Source organism: Oratosquilla oratoria, chromosome 1 (genome assembly GCF_046742065.1).
Source record: "Oratosquilla oratoria isolate Oo_2021 chromosome 1, ASM4674206v1, whole genome shotgun sequence".
NCBI classification, from domain to species: Eukaryota; Metazoa; Arthropoda; class Malacostraca; order Stomatopoda; family Squillidae; genus Oratosquilla; species Oratosquilla oratoria.
This window is the reverse complement of record NC_134777.1, coordinates 29,090,089-29,111,219: the sequence shown is the minus strand read 5'-3', so window position 1 is coordinate 29,111,219 and position 21,131 is coordinate 29,090,089. Positions and strand designations below refer to the sequence as shown.

General features: G+C 39.4%; 1 protein-coding gene across 10 annotated transcripts in view; it reads right to left on the bottom strand.

The window, feature by feature from the left end:
* Window positions 1–21,131, bottom strand: part of Gyf (GIGYF family protein Gyf) — a 136,353-nt gene that overhangs the window by 29,198 nt on the left and 86,024 nt on the right. Inside the window, exon 23 of one of the 10 annotated variants that reach the window (XM_076197371.1) lies at window positions 1,274–1,868. The exons of the other annotated variants lie outside the window; for them this stretch is intronic. Coding sequence (XP_076053486.1) covers window positions 1,809–1,868 — 60 coding nt within the window. The 3' untranslated portion in view covers window positions 1,274–1,808. Of the gene's footprint in view, window positions 1–1,273; window positions 1,869–21,131 lie in introns of those variants that run through there. 10 annotated transcript variants of the gene reach the window in all.

Below are 21,131 nucleotides of genomic sequence, written 5' to 3'. Positions count from 1 at the left end.
GAAGAGAAGGAAAGGGAGTGAGGAAGAGAAGGAAAGTGAATGAGTGTGAGAGAGGGAGTGAAGGGTAGGGAGAGGGAGAGAGGGAGTGAAGGGTAGGGAGTGAGAGGGAGGGAGTGGGAGTGAGAGGAAGGAAAGAGGAAGAGAGGGAGGGGGGAGAGGAAGAGAGGGAGGGGGGAGAGGAAGAGAGGGAGGGGGGAGAGGAAGAGAGGGAGGGGGGAGAGGAAGAGAGGGAGGGAGAGAAAGAAGGAAGGAGGGAAGTGAAATAGGGTGAGAAATGTGTTGGTGAGACAAGGAATGAAAGTAGAGAGCTGTCAGATTGGGTATGTCAGTGCTGAGATGGTTTGAGCAAATGGAAAGAGTGGTTAAGGAAAACTGGCAAGTGTGTGAAAAGTAGAATTAGATGAAGTGAATCTGAGAGAAACACCAAGAACAAAGTCGACAGAGTGAAGGGGAGCACTGGATGCAAGAAGAATGTCTCAAGCAAGGATGAGTTAAAATGATAGGAGAGAATGGCAAGTGGTTGTAAATGGATACAAAAATTATGCAACATATAGGAATATTTTCTAATTCAGTGGTAGGATTAAAATCTTTTAAAAACATTCACTTGGCCAGTAGCATGTAGATATCACTTAAGCTGTATTATAGCTGGGATAAGCCAATTTCTATTAACCAATTCACAGAGCTCATGAAATTCCAAGACCAGGTTCATATGAACCGGTAAGAACTGGTAGAATCCCATCACTGCTCTAATCCATAAAAGTATTCCTCCCCCCAACCCCAAGAGGTTTGGAGGTTGGGTGGTATTATATAATGAAGCAATGTGGGTAAACCAGGTCCAGGTGTTAGCCCTGCCATGGAAGCACTGTGTCTTGCTGCATTGCCTGTGACCTTGACAGTGTGATGAGGAACAGGAATGACCCTACCTCCATGAGGTACTACAATGGGTTGGGCAACAAAAAGGTTTCGGATGACTGTGGGATGTGTGAAGGATAGGTGTGGAATGAGTATACACTTTGATTTGGCCAACACCCTTTCAATATTTGGGGAAAAAGGCCCTTTGGTATATGTATGTACAGTTATTAAGTCAATATCTTTATAGTTGTCTGGTAGTCTTTTGGCATATTTACTTCACTTGACTGGTAAGAGCCACTTGTTATCCATACCTGGACTTATCAATATTGTGAAGCATCTCAAAATACAAAACCTCTATAGAAAGTTTGAAGACTGCATCACTTTAATTCTTAAATTCTCAAAACCTGATTTTACTGGGGGGTTTTCCTAGGCAGTTAACTGAAGGGTTATTCTTATAAAATTACAAGTTTCATGGGCCACATTAAGCAATCACTAGTGGATGTGCAATGAAATATTTCACTGAAATTTCAATTTCATGACCCTGGTAATAAAAAAATATATATATAATAAATAAAAGAGTATTTTCTCCAGATCATGCACTAATTTCTCTCATGTTAGCTTTAGCTAACTGGACTCCTCATTTTCAGCAATAATACAGGAAGACTGAACTTGTTTTACCTCATTTCATTCAAAGATTTCTGATTGGCTACATTCAATACTTTTGCAGAAATTTTCCAATTTGTCACTGGTGAAATTGAATGTCACTCAAAGATATCTAAAGTGCATAGCTCCATGGTTATAATTCACAAACTATAAGCACTATTCCAATTATTTATTGATTCTATGAATATCTAATTTTCTTCCTTGATAAATATTTAAAAATATTCTTTTCCAATTTGTCTACGCGAGTGGTAACTAATTTTCAAAATTGATTTAAATTATTTGCTTCGTGGGTGTTACTGCAATCCTTTGTGTTTTTCTCCCTTTTGTTTTCTTTTAACATGACGACAGTCCTTCTGAAAAATAAAAACAAATGCTACAAATTTCTAGTATGCACTGCGTTTAATGTGTCAGAACCTGACTGAGACAAACTAACGCATAAACTAGGCACCCTACCCCCAACTCCATCCCCCTGCCTGGGAAAATATATCTACAATGAACGAACAAGGTTCATCCTTAAATCAAGTAATGATTTCACTTGATCTATAATCTACAAACATTCTGGGCAAGAGCACAAGAAAGGAGAGATGAGAAAGACAGCAAATGAATAAAAGAAACTGAGAGAAGAGAAAGAGAGAAAGAGCGAGAGAGAGAGAGAGAAGGAGAGTCTGAGTTGATTGGGAAATGATTGGGAGAGGACTGAGAGAGGAGAGGGATGAGAAAGAGAGTAAAGGGAGAGAGAAGAAAAATAGGAAAGTGAGAAGAGAGTGAGGATAGAGTGTGGAAAGTGAAGAAAGAGAGGAAAGCAAAAGAGGAGAGGAGAGGAGAGAAAGCGAGCGAGTGAGAAGTAGACATAGAGAGGCGAGACAAGGTGAGAGAAGGAGAGAGAGAGAGAGTGTGTAAGAGAGGAGAGGGTGAGAGAGAGAGGAGAGGGTGAGAGAGAGAGAGAGGAGAGGGTGAGAGAGAGAGAGAGAGGAGAGGGTGAGAAAGAGAGGAGAGGGTGTGAGAGAGAGGAGAGGGTGTGAGAGAGAGGAGAGGGTGTGAGAGAGAGGAGAGGGTGTGAGAGAGAGGAGAGGGTGTGAAAGAGAGGAGAGGGTGTGAAAGAGAGGAGAGGGTGTGAAAGAGAGGAGAGGGTGTGAGAGAGAGGAGAGGGTGTGAGAGAGGAAGGTGAGAGAGAGAGAGAGAGAGGTTAAGAGAGAGTGAGAATAGAGTGAGAGAGGATAGAGAGAGAGAGAGAGGGGAAGAGAGAGTGAGAATAGAGTGAGAGAGGATAGAGAGAGGAGAGGGTGAGAGGGAGAAGGTGAGAGTGAGGTGAGAGTTAGGTGGTGAGAGAGAGGAGAGGGTGAGAGAGAGGAGAGGGTGAGTGAGAGGAGAGGGTGAGTGAGAGGAGAGGGTGAGTGAGAGGAGAGGGTGAGAGAGGAGAGGGTGAGAGAGGAGAGGGTGAGAGGAGGAGAGGGTGAGAGGAGGAGATCGAGATGCAGAGAGAGAATGAGTGAAAGAGAGGAAAAGAGGAAGAGAGAGGGAGGGGGAAAGGAGTGGGAAAGAAGAAGAGGGAATAGGAAAGAGGGAGTGGGAAAGAAGGGGAGGGAAAGGAGATGGAAAGAGGGAGATGGAAAGAGGGAGAAGGAAAGAGGGAGAGGGAAAGAAGGAATGGAAAAGGAGTGGGAAAGAGGGAGTAGGGAAGGAGTAGGAAAGAGGGAGGGAATGAGGGAGTGGGAAAGAGGTAGAGGGCGAGGCAGAAGGGGAGAGGAGATAAAGAGGAAGAGAGGAGAAAGAGAAAAAGAGAAAGAGAGGAGAGAGTGAGAGAGTGACAGGAAAGAGAAGAGATAAGGAGAGAGATAGTTAAAGAGAGAGAGAAAGAAAGAATATTTTTTTGTGAGTGATAGGAGTCCTGCAGATGTTATTTGATTTGAGAGATAAGTCATTGTTGTGTCAATCGTTGGGGAGTCTTCTGTTAAAATGCAAATATTGCTGTTTGAAAAGTTTCCCTGTTTACTCAGAAGAGGAACCATCTTGGTTGTACAGGGAGGAAGAAGGCCTTTAAGGAGAAGCAGGAAGTGGTCACTATAGTGTAAGTCTGGCACTAATGACCATTCACAAATAGGGATTCTCAATCTTCCCTCCATCAATTGCCCAATCAGATAATGTGTTTTGTCATTTACCCTTACCCCCATACAAAAAATCTATACCAATCATAGAAATACAAACACATTAATTGTTTAGGTTTGATATACAAGATAATAATATATTGATAAGGAAATGATACAGTCCATTTACTGAAAATAAATAACAATAATCAGGAATGGCAATTGTTCACCCCATGCCATATCATATTTTTATCCCCAGGGGGGTAAATCTATCTCTAGCTGAGAATCACTGGTCTAGGAGATCAGGTGTGTATAGACGAGGGAGAAAACTGTAGGTTGGTTTGTATTGCATGGTGATAGGGAATGGATTGTTTGCAGGGAGACACTATGCCTTGTCTGATTGTGGTGTCATCTCCCCAAAGATATCTGATAGTTTCTGAACTAATATCTTCAGGTGAGAGGACATATGGAGAGAAGATCATTATTGGGTGATGTAGGAAAACTTTGACAGCAGTGGCTTGGAAAGGGGTGTGGAGTAAGTGGTATTGATGAAATGCCTTGGCGGATAAAGATTGCTCTACCTCCTTGATTGGCATGGCTACAAGAGGGGAATAGGTATGTAGAAGAATTTCTTAGACTAGTGTGTGTACACATGTCTGGATATAGTTGGTGTGTGTACACATGATACTTCATGTAAACATATGTAGTCAGGTTTGTCCTGCTGAGGAGGATGCACATTTTTCAAGTTTGGGATGATTTCTCAACAGTTCCATTGCATGACGGAGGTACATTATTGTTTTAAGGCCACAAGTGCTCTGATGGATACTGTGAATGGTGAGTTTACAGTTGTGGTATAATTGATGTATTCCATTATGTCTTCCATCGTTTTTCTTGAAGAACTGGGTCCTTTCTTGGGGGTGGAAGAGTTATAGGTGTTGGGATGGATGGGTTTGTGGGTAGGGGTTGTGTTGGGGTGGGTGGTTTTATGGGTGGGGGCTGTGGTAGACTGGAGAGGGTGAGGGATGGAGTTGGGGGTTCTAGTGGTAATGGTAAGAGTTTATGTGTGGAGTTTTTGTATCATGAAGTGCTTTCTCTTGATGTGGTCATTCAGGTTGAATTACTGAGGGTGTTCATCTGAATATTATAGTGCTTCTGTGTATGTGACTCCAGGTCTGATCAACCTGGATCATATTTGTTTTTGGGCTTCTCTAATACTGAAGCACTCGAGTCTGAGACATAGGACCTCTTTTTCAAATTAGTATATTTTACAGTTTGAGGATGATGCAGGGTGATCTTGGCTAGATTTGAGCATGGGGTATCATGTGTGGGGGCTGGAAAATATATGCCTTCTAGGAAGCAACATCAAGTATCCAAAAGGCAGTTGAAACAGTGGCATGGGTGTCTTCATGTCTTAGGAAACCTACAATAATTGGTTGGAAATAATTGGTTGGAAATTGTGGTTGACTGAGGGTCACTATTAGTGTTCAAGTATTGATCTTTGTACATTTACGGTTTCCTTAACTTCAATATTCATTACTTTTGAATGTCTTACTAATCTTCTAATTATTTCTTCTGTGTGTATCAGTGGTGGCATGTGGAATACTACCATACTGGCATTAAAAATTTGATGTTGGTGTTGCTTGGATCAGGGTGTCTGCTATTATTAAGACTTGAACTGTCATACTTCACTCCTCTCAGGGGAAGTGTTGCAGGGCAGGGCAGGAGTGCAACAAGGGGACCTTGGTTTTGGGAGGGCCACTGCTTCCTTGTTGTTGTTACTCTTTGGTTGTCATATTTGTGCAATGTTTGGGTGACCTTGCTGGACACATCCCCCAGCCTGTTAAATTTCATGTGGAGTGAGCAGAGTGGATCATGGATAGGGATGTTCACTTGTGTAGGCTGCTGTCAAGCTGTGCTGCTCTCTAGTCCCATAACATGGCTATCACTGAACCTCACTGCCTGCTGTGTGAGCAGTATGAGCTTCAGATTATCTCCTGCTCCCACTGTCATGCAAATGCATTATAACAGGAGGACTTTTGATTGTTTGTTGGAAGAATATATTTGTTGTGTGTTACTGGGAAAGAAGACTGACAGTGACTTGTCTGATTTGGTTACCTTCCTATTCCAGGCATCTCCTGGATGAAGGTCAACCCAAACAGAGGAAGTGAGGGAGCAGCTGGTTCTCCTTCAGCCTGCTTTTGAGTCTTGCTTTGTGATTTTGCCTTCCTCTTCTCAGGTAGGAAATGTGACAGAGTGAGCATCAAGATATAAATGGGATTCAGAGCAAGTAAAGAAAACCGAACTTCTAGGGAGAGGGAAAAGGAGGAGAGGGGAGAGGTGGGGGAGGAGGAAGGGGAAGACAGAGGAGAGAGAGAGAACAACAACAACACATAAAGGCACAAAATTGCCCCTAATAGAATACCATCACTAAGGCTACAATGCAACATCAATAACCCCTTCTTCAAAAAACATCTATCCATATACCAAAACTTTCCCCCTTACATGGGAGGAAGTCAGCCACGGCATGCACCCACTCCCCACCCATCGCACTTACATCCATCACTCAGTTATTTCCCTTGTATCTTAGCTCTTTGTGGATGAAGGGACACTCCTATCTCCCACCAACTGCCTGGGTCAGTAGCAATGCAGCGAGACAGCATATCCACAGCAAGGCCCCACTACTTTATTTACATAGCTACCCACAAAATCAGAAAGGAATAGCATAGTGCATACAATAAATAAATAATTGGATAAAGAAACCAACTTTCCTCTATTAGCAGACAATGAGGAAAAAGGTGAGAAGCAAGTACCAGGTGGTGTGTAGTTACAGACAAACCCAACACCTTTGCCTATGCACTAATAATTCCTATCTTAAAACTAAATACCAATCAGTCTCCACTGCCCCAGGTGACTCTCAGTTGATGGGTAACTGGCAACAGCCACAAGATTGAACTATTAATCACTCAAAGAAGAAATATTATCTTGGTGTCTGGATATAGTTATGGTAAGACAGTGTAATATGTATTCATTGTCTTCTGTATGATAGTTGTATTTGAGCCAGTTTGTTTCTGAAGTCAGGCCTATTCTGTGCATGTACTGTCATAGTACTGGACAGTGACCTGAACATAAGCATACTAGTATGATTCTTGTTTCTTTTGGATTGGAAAGCATTTTTCAGTGGGATATCTGGAAGGGTTTGATGGAGCAGGAAGTTTGGTAGTTGGTTTTGAAGAGCTTGTTTTGTATCTGAGTGTGAACGAGTTTTTGTTTGGATGTACAGTAGAAGCCCGATTTAACGAATCTCAATTTAGCGGAAGCTCAAATTAGCGAACTGCAAATAGCAATAACGAAAATGCTTAACTTAGCGGAAATGGTCCGCTAAGTTGACCATTTTCCGCTAGCTGGCCAGACGCACATCTACGGAAATAGCTCAATTTAGCGGGAACGGTAAGCTAAGTTGAGCATTTTCCGTCAACTGACCACATGCGTGTCTCAGAGTCCAATGTTACCAGATGTTACCAGATTGTGTGGTGGAGTCAAGGAAAAATTTATAATTTAGTACTTTGGAGGTATATACAGTGGCCGCAAAAAGTTTGGGCGCAAAATTATAGGCGGCCAAACTTTCCGCTAAACTCAAAACATGCGAAAAATACAACTTTCCACCCAAACTTTTCGCTATTTTTCAATGCTAGCGTTTGTACCCGTATTTAGCCGAGACAATACGCACTACTTGGCAACTCTGTTTAGGCGCACTCGATGTCACGTGGAGTCAGTTTCTAAACATCTCTCACGGGGAGTAGTCTTTTTTTTGCGGTGGTCTCTGTTTTTGTGCCTTGATATCTCCGTAATGGGAAGTGGTAAAGAGCTGGAAAGAGAGACAGTTGTTACAATCATAACCCTCTATAAGGAGGGTTATAAGTGTAAAGATATTGCTACTCGTGTGGGAATTGGAGTGCGTCAAGTGCAAAAGTGGACCAAGAAATTTCGAGACGGAGGAAGTGACATCATTCGTACTCCAAAGCATCGCTCTGGTCGGCCAAGGAAGATATCAAATCGTACTTCTACGGTTATTAGGAGGCAGTTAGATAAAGATCCAACGCTCACAGCTCGAAAACTGAAAGAAAATAACCCTGCACTGAAGTATGATGTGTCTGTAAGATGTATTTCTGATCATTTAGCCAAAGATTTACAATACCGTAGTTGCTGTGCTAAAGTTCTTCCCCTCCTAAGTGCAAAAAACATACGTGATCGCATAGCATTTTGCAAGAAATATAAGGACTGGTCTTTAGAAGACTGGGAACGAGTATTGTGGAGTGATGAGTCAACGTTTGTGGTGTCGTCGGGCTGCAGGTCGAAGCGTGTGAGGCGCCCCAGGGGGTCTGACCCTAATGACCCTCGCTATACAGCTAAAGTGGTGAAACATGCTGCAAGTGTTATGGTGTGGGGATGCTTTGCATTTGGTGGAGTTGGCAATTTAGTGTTTCTTGCACAAAATGAGTGTGTAAATCAGCACACTTATTTCGAGTTATTGTGTGATAACCTGCCTGAAAGTTTTGAAAAGTGTAATGCTAGTTGGTTTATGCAGGACGGAGCTCCTGCTCACACAGCTCAGTCTGTTACCCAATGGTTAGAAGACTGTGGTGTTGATTACTTCAAAAAATGGCCTGAAAATTCTCCAGACCTAAATCCCATTGAGCACGTATGGCATATAATTAAAAAACAGCTTCAAGATCGTGACGTCTCCACTGTAGCTAAGCTAAAAACAGAAATACAGGATATTTGGGATAATATTATTCCTCAACACGTACAAAACCTGGCAAGATGCATCCCGGCACGTTTGGAGAAGGTCATAAAGCTTAAAGGAAAATCGCTTGGTAAATAAGGTATGTAATAAGCCATTTATAGGTCTTTAAATGATTATTTAAATGTCACAAGTGTTTACATTTGTGTCTCGTTAATTACGCGCCCAAACTTTTCACGGCCACTGTATATATATATATATATATATATATATATATATATATATATATATATATATATATATATATATATATACAGGTAAACGTCGACTTACGATGGCCGCGACTTACGATTGTTCGACTTTACGATGACGACGACGACGACGACGATATGATAATTTAACCCCTTCCATACGGTGCCACACACGTAGGCGTCATGAGGAGCAAGTGGATTCGCGACGCTGCCATATCGGCGTCTTGATTATATTTATTGTAGTCGCCCCTGTGTTTTTACATTCTCTCAAATGTGCCCTAAATCCCATTCTCTGTGGTTTTCAAAATTCGCGGGTGAAAGAGAGAACGATCGATATAAGCGGTGACTATATTGTATGATGCGAGTATTATTACGTCACGTCGTACGGCTGGCATTGGCTGCTGCCCGCGAGATTTAAGTTCCGTACTGAAAATACATATTATAGTGTTTGAATATGGTAAAAAGGATAAAAATAATTAAATAAACTACTGTACATGTTTAATAGGCTATATTCAGTATCCCTGGTGGTTAATATACAGGTAGGCTAGGTACAGTGACCACGGAACAGTGATACACAAATTGGGGATCGACTTACGATGAAATCGTCTTACGATGGCTCTATCGAAACCTAATGCCATCGTAAGTCGACGTTTACCTGATATATATATATATACGTACTATAATATATATACAACAATATATAATTCAGTATATGTATAAAGTATAATTGTAGCAGAAATATATTCAAGTAGAAATAGACGGTGTAATAGGAAAACAAAATAATGAAACAGTAAGTTGATGGGAAAATTCAAAATCAGTACGTGAGAGTAATCACCACGAAAAACACTTCTATAACAACGAACTACGTTTTCTGCAACAACACAACAATAACGCTCACTATCCAAAAACCAACTGCCCAGTCCTATTAATCGCTAGAATTATGTACATCGAACTAAACACGAAGCTATGACTAATATTCCACGAAATTCACAGACAGCTTATATCATTGTTACACGACACACACACACACACACACGTTGCAACAAATTACTGCACGTTGCTGTTCGTTTGCAATTCACGATTGTGCTGCCTATAATTCACTTACAATAATATATATACTGTATGTGTGTGTGTGTACACTAGGGAATTTTTAGGTACGTATCATTTTTATAATCCGCTCTGGCAACACTGTTACACCAACGCTCACTCGCTCAATTTAACGGAAAATTCAATTTAGCGGACTGGACCTTGGCTGAATTAGTTCGTTAAATCGGGCTTCTACTGTATTGTGTGGTATAGGTAGTAGATTGTTGCATATATCTGAATAATGAGCTACTGATGTTTTTTTGTTACATTCAATTGGTTGTGCTTGTGTGATTTCATGAGATTGGTAGGCTTAGGCACATATCTGTGTCACTATAATTTTCATGTGATACTCTATGGGGATGATTTTGATCTGTGGGTGCAGGTGTGCCATTGGGGTTTTGGTGCATCCTATCATTATTCTCAATACTCTTTTTAGTACAGCTGAGTGTGGTTCTTAAGGACTGTTTGTATGGGGCAGAGACTTGGAACTTAAGGGGTTAAGAGGAAAAGTTTAAATGTGTTTGAGATGAAAGAGTATAGGGATGTTTTGGTCTTATAAGAATATAAGAATGAAGGAGACTGTAACAGACCATAAGACTTACACTAGGCAGTTTCATGTCTATTACAACCTCCCATCCCCATCCATAAAGTTGTCTAACCGTTTCTTAAAACAACGGATAGTTTCAGCACTCACTACATGGTTACTAAGTCTATTCCATTTGTTGACCACCCTATTAGTAAATCAGTTTTCGCCTATTTCCTTCTCAAATCTAAATTTGTCTCATTTAAATCCATTACTGCGAGTCCTACCCTGTTGTCATAATATGACCTTGCTTGCATTTCCCTTGTTAAAGCCTTTGATCCACTTGAACACCTCTATTTGATCACCACACACTGCATCTTTCCAGACAGTGGGAGTTGAGGTGCCTAAGTGTGTCCTTGTACAGCAAAATTCAGAGCCCATGTATCATTTTGGTCATTCTCCTCTGTACCGATTCTAGTGAATTGATATCCATTCTACAAGATGGAGACCAAAACTGTAACACACAGTCATGAGTGGGTCTAACTAATGCCAGATAGCACTTTTATTTGTAACCGTTTTAGCAATGAAACCTAGTTCTCTGTTAGCTCTATTCCTGACACTAATGCACTGTTTCCTGGATTTAAGGTACTCACTAGAGTTCCCAAGTCTCTTGCACTCAGTTTTCCCTAAATCAGTATTATCTAAGCTATACATGTTTTCTGGGTTGTGTAAACCTACATTTTACACACTGTACTTTGAGATAATGAAATCCATTTGCCATTTCATTGACCATGTGAACAATTTGTCAAGATACTCCTGCAGAATCCTGGCATCCTCTCCTCGCATAATTAGGTGTCCTATTTTAGTGTCATCCACAAACTTACTAACATCACTATTAAACCCATTGTCCAAGTCATTTATACACATAACAAACAATGAGGGACCCAAAACTGAGCCCTGGGGAGCTCCACTAGAAATACTTCCCCATTTGGATTTTACACCATTTATGGTGATCCACAGTTTTCTCTCACTGATGCTCTCATCCAATCACTTTTCCTCCTATGCCATGGGCTTTGACTTTAATTAGTAGACTCTGGTGGGATACTTTGTTGAATGCTTTGCCAAAGTCAAGGTAAATAACACTGTAACCATCATTGTTATCTAACACCTTTAAGACATTTGTGTAAAAAGATAGATAAGTTACACAGGACTTACCCTTGGAGAACCCATGCTATGAGTCACGAATCAAATTATGCTCTCGATGTGAGCTCCGATTCTATTAGCTATTACTGATTCAAGCATTTTACCTATAACTGATGATAAAACTGATTGGCCTGTAGTTGAATATGAACAATTGATCTCCCTTTTTGAAAACTGGAACAATGTTTGCCTGTCCAAAAGCAATAGGCACAAATCCAGTGTCTACCAACTTATTAAATAATTCCATTAACTGGTTGCAGATTTCAAATTTACACTCTTTAAGCACTCTCAGAAAAATTTCATCTGGACCCAGGGAATGGTAGTAGGGAGTGGTTATGTGTGAATGATATTTTGGTGCAGCCCGAAAGGATTTCTCACTGTCTTCACTTTTTTCTGCATGAGGAGATGGAGATGGAGAAGGGGGGTTGCTGAGTATGTTAAGTGGCCTCACTGTGGATGGACTGTGTCTTGTTACATTGCTTCTAGCCCTGGCTAGTGGGCGAGTTATATAGAATGAGAAACAAGGAGGTGAGGAGGAGAGCAGGGATGGAAAGGGAGATGGGAGATTAGGTTGATGAAAGAATATTGGGATGATTTGGACACTTGGAAAGAATGAGTGAGGAAATACTTTTTAAAGAGTACTGGAAAAGAGGGTGTCTGTAGAGGAAGGGAGAAGACAGAAAATAGGAGTGACTGGAGAATGATTGTGTATGGATGATTCTGTGATGCATGGAAGGGAATGGATGGGGGGTAAGGGAGTATGTGTTAATGATATTTTGATGCAGCCTGAAGGGATTTCTCCCTGTCTTCTTTTTTTCTGCATGAGGGTACAGAGAGAGGGGGGGGGTAGCCAATTAAATGAAGTGGCCTTGCTGTGAATGTGCTGTGTCTTGCTGCATTGCTGCTAACACAGGGCAGTGGGCAAGATGCAAGGATGACCTCTCATCAAGGAGCCAAGAAAAGAGGGAGGGAGGGAGGGAGGGAGGGAGGGGTGGTGGATGGGAGTGGAGTATGTGGGGATGAAATGGATGGGAGTGGAGTATGTGGGGATGAAATGGATGGGAGTGGAGTATGTGGGGATGAAATGGATGGGAGTGGAGTATGTGGGGATGAAATGGGTGGGAGTGGATTTATGCCTTTGACTTTAGCTACCTCCCATGTAAGGTGGAAAAAGCCCTTGGTGTGTATTTACCTAGTATGTGTGTGTGTGTATATATATATAAATATATATTATGATATTGCTTTCCTCTTTTGATGGAGGTATTCTTTGGGTTGCTCCAACTGCTTCATGAGTATGGGGTGGGTTCAATTCTGGGTTTTTGACAGATTCTATGATTCTCCTGGGGCAACAGATTGATCGACTGATTTATTCTTGATAAAGTTCCCCATTTTCCTTGTTTTAACTGTTTCATGATGTCTTGGTTACATATTCATTCTTGTTTTGTTAAATCTTGTTTGCTTTTACTTCTCTCTCTCCCTCTCTATATCTTTTAGATGAAGTCATGTGTGATTTGGGTTGTATTTTTTTCCATCACCAAATGCTATACACCACCAGAAGAATAGGTGAACATATACAATGGAGATACAACAAAAAATAAAACAGCCCTGAAGAATAACATAACTGTGAATAAGATACTGATAAGAGGTTTGGTCTAGGTAATAAATGAGATTTACAACCAAGGAGAAAGGACTTCACAGAACAATATGTCCCCCACAAGACGAGGGCATGGGGTGAAAATGATTACCAAGAAATATAAGATGTGATTATTTACCGAAAGAAAATTTCTGAACAAATTTTCATCATGTTTTTGATGGGTGACTTAAATAGTAAAGAGGTGAATTGGGAGGGGAAGCGAGTGTGAAGATTCATGTAATGTCCTAATAACATGATAGATGAACACCACGAAATACATAAAAGATATGGTCAAATCATTGAGAGATAAAATGCCTCTAAGATAGAACTGGCTGTATACCAACTATATATATATATATATATATATGCTAATAAGAACACGGATACGTGTGCTCACTTATACAAAGTAGACCACTTGGAAAAAAGAAACTAATGAAGCAGAGCGCTTTCGTATATTATATCTTCAGTGCAACACTTGTTGTACTTAAGATGTAATATACGAAAGCGCTCTGCTTCATTAGTTTCTTTTTTCCAAGTGGTCTACTTTGCATATATATATACATATATATATATATATATATATATATATAAATATTTTAAGTACACTGTCCTGGGATAATGACCCCATACCTGTGTACTGATTGCATATATCCAAACAACACTTTTTCTTTTCTTTTCTTTTTTTTTTGTAACCCGTACAGCCCCCAAACATAGGTTAGAGCATAATATCTTCCCAGAATGGAATGATGAGCTCCAGACCCCCCTGTTTTTTCTTTTCCTCTTTCCCTTTGGTGGAGGAATTATTCTATCACAATGTTCCCATACCTTTTGTAGAGGGCAACTAAATGGTAAAGAGTGACAAGAGTGGGGATCCCACTCTACTTCTGTCCTGTGAACAGTCAAAGGAAAATATGGGCAGGGAGGAAATCTTTACCCAGAACCTTTTGTCTTTCCTCATATGTCTTATCATTTGTGCTTGAGATTATCCTGGTTGTTGCCTTTTGCATTCTATTTTTCTTGTAACTTTTTTCTGGTGTGAGGACCACATCACAGCTGCCTATTCCAGTCTGGGATGACCCAGACTTTCAATGATTTTTTCTTGATGTCCATCCATCTAATGAAATGCCACACTAATATTCTTCAGCAACTTGTCTCTCCTGTTACTCATGACATGACTTTCTGGTAACTGATCATCTTTGATTAGAATACTTTTCCTCTAAATTTTGCCATTAATTTATCTTCAATTCAATTTCTGTCCACCCCCTGTCCCCATTTTTTTTTATTGTACTGAACCTCATTTTTCACTCCTTACTCTATTCGTAATCTTTATCTAGGTCTTCCTGCAATTATTTACAATCTTCATTTTTCACTTTTTTCATGATCTTAGCATCTGCAAACAAGTTTGCATAGCTGCCTACACCATTCATCATATCAATGTTACACATTAGGAACATTACAGGTGCCAGAACTGAGCCCTGTGGTTCCCAGTAGTCACTTCTCTCCAGTCTGATTTTTCATCTCTTGCTACTGTTCTCACATGCGTGTACCTAAATTCCTTTACTTATTTCAGTGTGCTACATTTAGGGCTTTCCATGTTTTCTTCCTTCTGCATTAACCTTTTGTGTGGCACCTTATCCAGAGCCTTTTCCAACCACTCAAATAGAATTAGCAGATTAGTTACACAAGACTTTTCCTTTTCTAAGAACAAATTGGGGAGTGGATTTTATGCCTTTGTTTTTGACTACCTCCCTTGTAAGGGGGAAAAAGCCATTGATATAAGTAAAAACAAATTGTCAACCAAAAATCCTTTCTCCACCAAGTATTCTATCAATCTATCTTTTCAAATTTCCCTCCTCTTTTTAGCTATCATGTTGGTCAAGAACACTGGTCTACATAGTGGTACCTCACTGTTTCTTTCTTTGAACATTGGTACCACACTTGCAGAATTCTAATCCAATGGCACCTTCCCTCTTTCAAAGAATATGAAATCAAATTGATGTATTTGATTCACCAATTGTTCTCTACACTTCCTCAATACTTAATTTGAGATCCCATCTAGCCTTGAGACATTTTTCACTTCCACTGTTATGCTGTTTATAACATCTCTTTCTTCACGATTTTCTCCCTCAATCTTCTGTTCTTGAGTGGAAGTTTTCATTCTTATTTCAGCTTGCATTTTTGTTTCTTCTTGTACCTCCCTTTCAGCTTGGATACTCTATCTCTGTGCTTCATTTAGGTTAATCATTATATTTGTTAACCACATCCTCCTAAATTTGTCTTTTTTTCCTTTATTTTTTCAATACATACTTTTATTGAACCTTTTTCCTCTTCTTTTTTTTCATATTCGTCTTTGGCAAGTTCTGTTTCATTCCTGTCCTGTAAATTAACACACATTTTTCCATTTCTTGTTTATTTAGTTTTATTGAAGTCCATTCAATTCAATTCTTCAAAATATAAGGCCCTTTGGTATTTATGATTTATTTGGAAAAAGCCTTATTCATGTCTACTACCACCATTACTGTTCAGTCAGGAGACACTTTCTGGTTGAATCCTTCTAGTACTTATTGGAGATATTTGTAAGTAATGTGTTGGCAGAATGGCCCTCTTTGAATCCTTGTTGTTTTGGCAAGGTAGGCATGTTGCTTGCTTGTTGAAGCAGAAGACAGGTGTTGGTAATTTGCTTTCATATAAAAAGAAATTATGCATACAAGATGAAAGTCTGAGAGCTATATATGTGAGTAAACATTGAACCCCTTCTGAAGATCAGGTACTGGCCCATCAGGGACCCCTGGACTGTAAAGGTTGTAAGCTGCTCTGAGTTGTGGTCTGGTAGATGGTTCCTCTCTGAGGGCACTGTGCTTTTGGGAGGTCATCTTCTTTCCACTGCCTCAGTGTCACCCCTTGAAGGCATAACACTTCATGGAGTCTCTACACCAAAAGTTTATTTTACTTCTTTTATTTTCTATCTTACCTATTTATTTGTCAAGTTTTCTACTTGTTCTCTGCTCTGCATGGTGGCTAGACACTGATGCCTTTGTCAAAACATATCATACTTTATACAGGTATATGGAGGGTTTCAGAGGCTATTTTCAATAAGCAGCAAGAATCTACATTTACTGGGACCAGTTACTTAAATCCCATTGAAGTTATGGGACTATGGTTAGGTTACCTCACAGGGGAATAAAATTATCCTGTTGTAGATAGTGGTACACAATAAAACACACAAGTAAAGTACCTAAAGGATTCCTAGCACTTGCAGTGCTGAAAGGAACTGCCACATGGTACTCAGAATATAATATAAAAAAAGGATTCATTAAAATGTAAATACAATGATTCCCAAACCTATCACTGTGACCTGTAGTCTACAAATTACACGAGTGTTGGGTGGATGGGTGCTTTGAGCTGGCCATCATCCTTTAAGGGGCAAAAGGCCTTTTGGTATGTATGTATGTATGTATTTACCTAGTTGTATCTTATGGGAAGAGGAGCTATGCTCGTGCTCTCCCGTCTTTGTATCTCGCAGTGTCTGGTTTGTTCTTAAATTTGTGTATAGTTTAAGCACACACTTATTTTATCCAATTTGTTCCAGATATCCACCACTGTCTGAGAAACATTTTCTTTTTTCAGATCTCTTCTATAACTATCCTTTTTGAGTTTCTTTTCATGTCCCTTGTATTTCTCTTATCCCCATATAGTAAGTCCTCTCTATCAAGGACTTCTGTGCCTTTCATGATTCTGTAAATGGTCAGCAGTTCACCTCTTTCTCTTCTTTGTTCCAAAGTCAGTAATTTCAGTTTAGCCATTCTCTCCTCATATAACAGGTTTGAAAGAGTTGGGGCCATATTCGTGGCTCCTCTCTGGATTCATTCAATTTTCTTTATATTCGATTTGGTACTGGATGACCACAGTGTAGCAGCATATTCTAGTCTAGGCCTTTTAGTGTGACTAGTATTTTTTAACCACTTCTTCATCTAAATAGGTAAAAGCCACCTTTATTGATCTCAGCAAGTTGTTAGATTCTCCGACAATTTTGTTTACCTGTTTATCAGGGGACATGTCATTTCAGATAATTACTCCCAGGTCTTTTTCAGATCCCACTTTCTTTACTTCCTTTGTTCCAATCTTATATTGTCCTGATATTCTTTTTTTTACTTTTTCCGAACTCCATTATGCTACATTTCTTAATATTGAAGTCTACTTCCCACTTTTGGCTCCATTTCCAAACCTTGTTTAGGTCTCTCTGTAATGATTCACAATCCAATTCAGTGTTCACTTTCCTTAGCAATCTAACATCATCTGCAAAAAGCTCATATAACAATCCACATCTTCATCCATGTCATTCACATAAATAGTGAACATTATTGGAACCAATACCGATCCTTGTGGAACTCCACTAATCACCTCCTCCCAAGTTGAACTCTTTTTCTCTATGCACTATTCTCATTTTTCTACCATGCAAGAAATCCTCCATCCAGTTTAATAATTTACCTTATACCCGTTTTCCAGGGGTTTTTTTCTTAATTTTTCGTGTGATACTTTGTTGAAAGCTTTTTATAAGTCTAGGAAAGCACAATCAGCCCATCCTTCCCTTTCTTGTATTATATCTATTAGTCTAGAGTAGAAACAGATTAAGTTTGTGGCACATGAGCTTCTGTCTGAATCCAAATTGTCTTGGGTTTATTGCATTGATTTCTTCCAGGTATTCTATCATCTATTTTGATCATTTTTTCACAAATTTTGGCTATAGTGCTTGCAAGGGAGACCAGTCTGTAATTTGTTGGTTTTTCTTTGTTTCCTCCTTTATATAGTGGTACAATATTGGCATTTTCCCAGTCCTTTGGTATTTTTCCTCAGAGTGAGCATCATATCATGTTATATATTTTGTCCATTAACCCCTTCAATACGGGCCACATCGCACATCTGGCAGCATTAGCTGCCAGACGTGCGATGTTGCGTCATAATACTCGCATTATAAAATATAAAGTCAGTGCTCTATCGTTTGTTCTCTTTCACCTGAGAATTTTGATAACCATAGAAAATATGATGAAGCCAGTTTACAGAGTATGGGGGTCACGCAGGTACGACTACAATAAATATAATCAAGATGCCGACATCAGCATCCTCGTATACCCACTTGCTCCTCATGACGCCTATGTAGGCGTCACCGTATGGAAGAGGTTAATTCTTCTTTACATTCTTTTAGTATCCATTTTGCAATTCCGTCTGGGCTGTGAGATTTCCTGACATCAAGGTTTGTTAGTTGATCTATTATTTATTTTTTTGTGTTATTTTTGTTTCCTTCATGGGGGGTGATCGTATTTTAAATCCTTCATCTCAATGCTGTACTTTTTCTTCAGTGAAAACTGACTTGAAGTGGTTGTTCATGACTTCAGCCATTTCTAAATCTTCCATATATTCTATATTTCTGTGGCATAGATTCACCATTTCCTGTTTATTTTTAAGTTTACCACTCATATCTATAGAATAGTGTGGGTTGATCTTTACATTTTTCTATGATGTCTTTTTCATAGTTTCTTTTTTCCTCTCTGTGCACTTTTACATATTCATTTCTATGGTTGATATATATTTGCCACTTTCCTGGATTTTTTTTTGTATCTTTTTTCCATCTTTGCTAAGCTTTATCTCTTCTCTCTTTCACCTCACTGCATCTTCTGTTGAACCAGCACTTAATGTACACCTTTTCCTGTTTCTGTCTTGGTACATATTTATTCACTCCATTATAGATTTCCATTAAGATCATCCATTTCTCTTTCACTTGCATCTCTTCTTTGAAAAAAGTTTTCCCAATTTGCATTCTGAAAGAATTTCTTAAGTTTCCCAAAGTCCATTTTGTTGTACATCAGTCTTCCTTTTCTGTATTCCTCATCTCTCTATATATATTTCCTCCTTTAGTTCAACCTCTATTACTATGTATGTACATGAGATGGATGAATAGGGTGAAGGGAGCTCTGGGTTAATTAGGAGAGTCTGTAAGAGATAGGTGTGAGTAGATAATGGTTGTCAGTGGATAAATTGACATTAAGGGAGTAGGGGAAGTGGGAGGCAAATCAGCTGTTTGCAGATGATTGCAACTGTGGCTGAGGGAGGAGATCAGTCAATTGTTTGAAGATGGCTGCAATTGTGGCCAAATCAGAGGATAAACTGAAACAACTGGTGGTCAAATTTGGGAGGGTTTGCAAGTGGAAGAAGCTGGAAGAAAATTAGATCTAAAGTAACTGATAAGATGTAAAACTGGTAATGGCAGTTGGATGGAATGGAACAAGTCTAAGAGGCAAGAGGCTGCAGGAAGTACAGAGATTAAAGTATTTGGCAGTGAAAGTGAAGAATGGCAGTGAAAGTGAATTACAATAGAAATGTCTGGGAAAAATGAAAATTTGAATATGGGAGTGATTGTGCTTATGGGACAATGCATGGACAAGAGACTTTGAATCTGGAGGGCGCAGAGAGGAAGAGATTAAGATGAAGTGCTGAACAAGTATGGCAGGTGTTACAAGGCTGGAAAGCAGTGGGGGTAAACCAGCACCAGCTGGTCTGGCCCTGCTGTGGAAGTGTTGTCTTGCTCCACTGCCTCTGACCATAGCAGTGTGGTAAGGGTCTGGGATGACTATTCATCCACGAGATGATACAACAGAGGGAATAACATGTGAAGCTAAGGATAAAAGAGACAATGACTGGAAAAAATGGAAAAAAGACAAAAAAGAGCAAATGGCAAACATACATCAAACTAAGAAACTATTATGTAAAAATACGCAGAGAAGAAAAGCTAAATTATTAAAAAGAAATAATAGAAAAATGCAAGGAACAACCTAAACTATTTTACAGATATGTGAATGGTAAACTAAAAACAAACAAGAAATAGAACAGCTGTGCCAAGGAAGTCATGAATATACAGACGAACAATAAACGGCAGAAATTATGAGCAACCATTTCAAATCGGTATTCACAAATGAGAACTCGCCTAACTGTGAGGGAATAGAGACAGAAATCCCCCCCAATGAAGGAAATAACTGTAACAAAGAAGGAAATCAATGACCAAATAAAAATCCTTGATGTCAGAAAATCACATGGTTCCGATGGAATTGCAAATTGGATACTGAAAGAATGCGTAGCAGAGTTAACAGGTAAAATATACACTATAATCAAATGATCACTCAAAGAAGGAAAGGTACCAAAAGACTGGAAAAATGCAAACATTGTACCAATATATAAAGGAGGAAACAAGGAAAATCCAACTAACTACAGACCGTCTCCCTAACAAGCACAGTAGCACAAATATGTAAAAAGAGTGATCAAAAGTAGATGGTTTAAACACCTGGAATTAAAAAACTATACTGAACCCAAATCAATTTGTATTTAGACAAGGAAGATCATCTACAACAAACCTGATCTGCTTCTATTCAAGACTGATAGATAATACAAGAGAAGGATGGATGGGCAGACTGTGCCTATCTAGACCTACATAAAGCATTTGATAAAGTACCACACAAGAAATTAATAAGAAAAATAGAATCAACAGGTGGCACTGGAGGTAATTAGAATGGATAGAGGACTTCCTGACTGGGAGAAAAATGAGGGTAGTAATTAGAGACAAATACTCAAAGTAGGAAGAAATGATAAGTAGTGTCCCACAGGGGTCGGTGCTGGCTCCAATCATGTTTGCCATATATATAAATGACATGGATGAAGGAGTTGAATGTTATATGAATTTCTTCACAGATGATGCAAAAATACTAAAGAAAGTAAGAACAGAAAAGGACTGTGATTCATTACAATCAGACCTGGACAAAATCTGGAAATGGACTCAAAAGTAGAAAGTGAACTTAAATATCAAGAAATGTAGCATAATGGAGTTTGGAAAAAGTAAAAACAGAATTTCAAAAAATGAGGCAGAAATAAAAAAAAGTGTACTCGGAAAGGGACCTTGGAGTAATAATCAGCAAAGACATGAAACCAGATAAACATATAAATAAAACAGTCAGAGAAACGTTTAACCTATTAAAGTCATTGAAAGTGGTATTTGACTATTTGGATGAAGAAATGATTAAAAAAATATTAGTTACATTGATTAGACCAACAC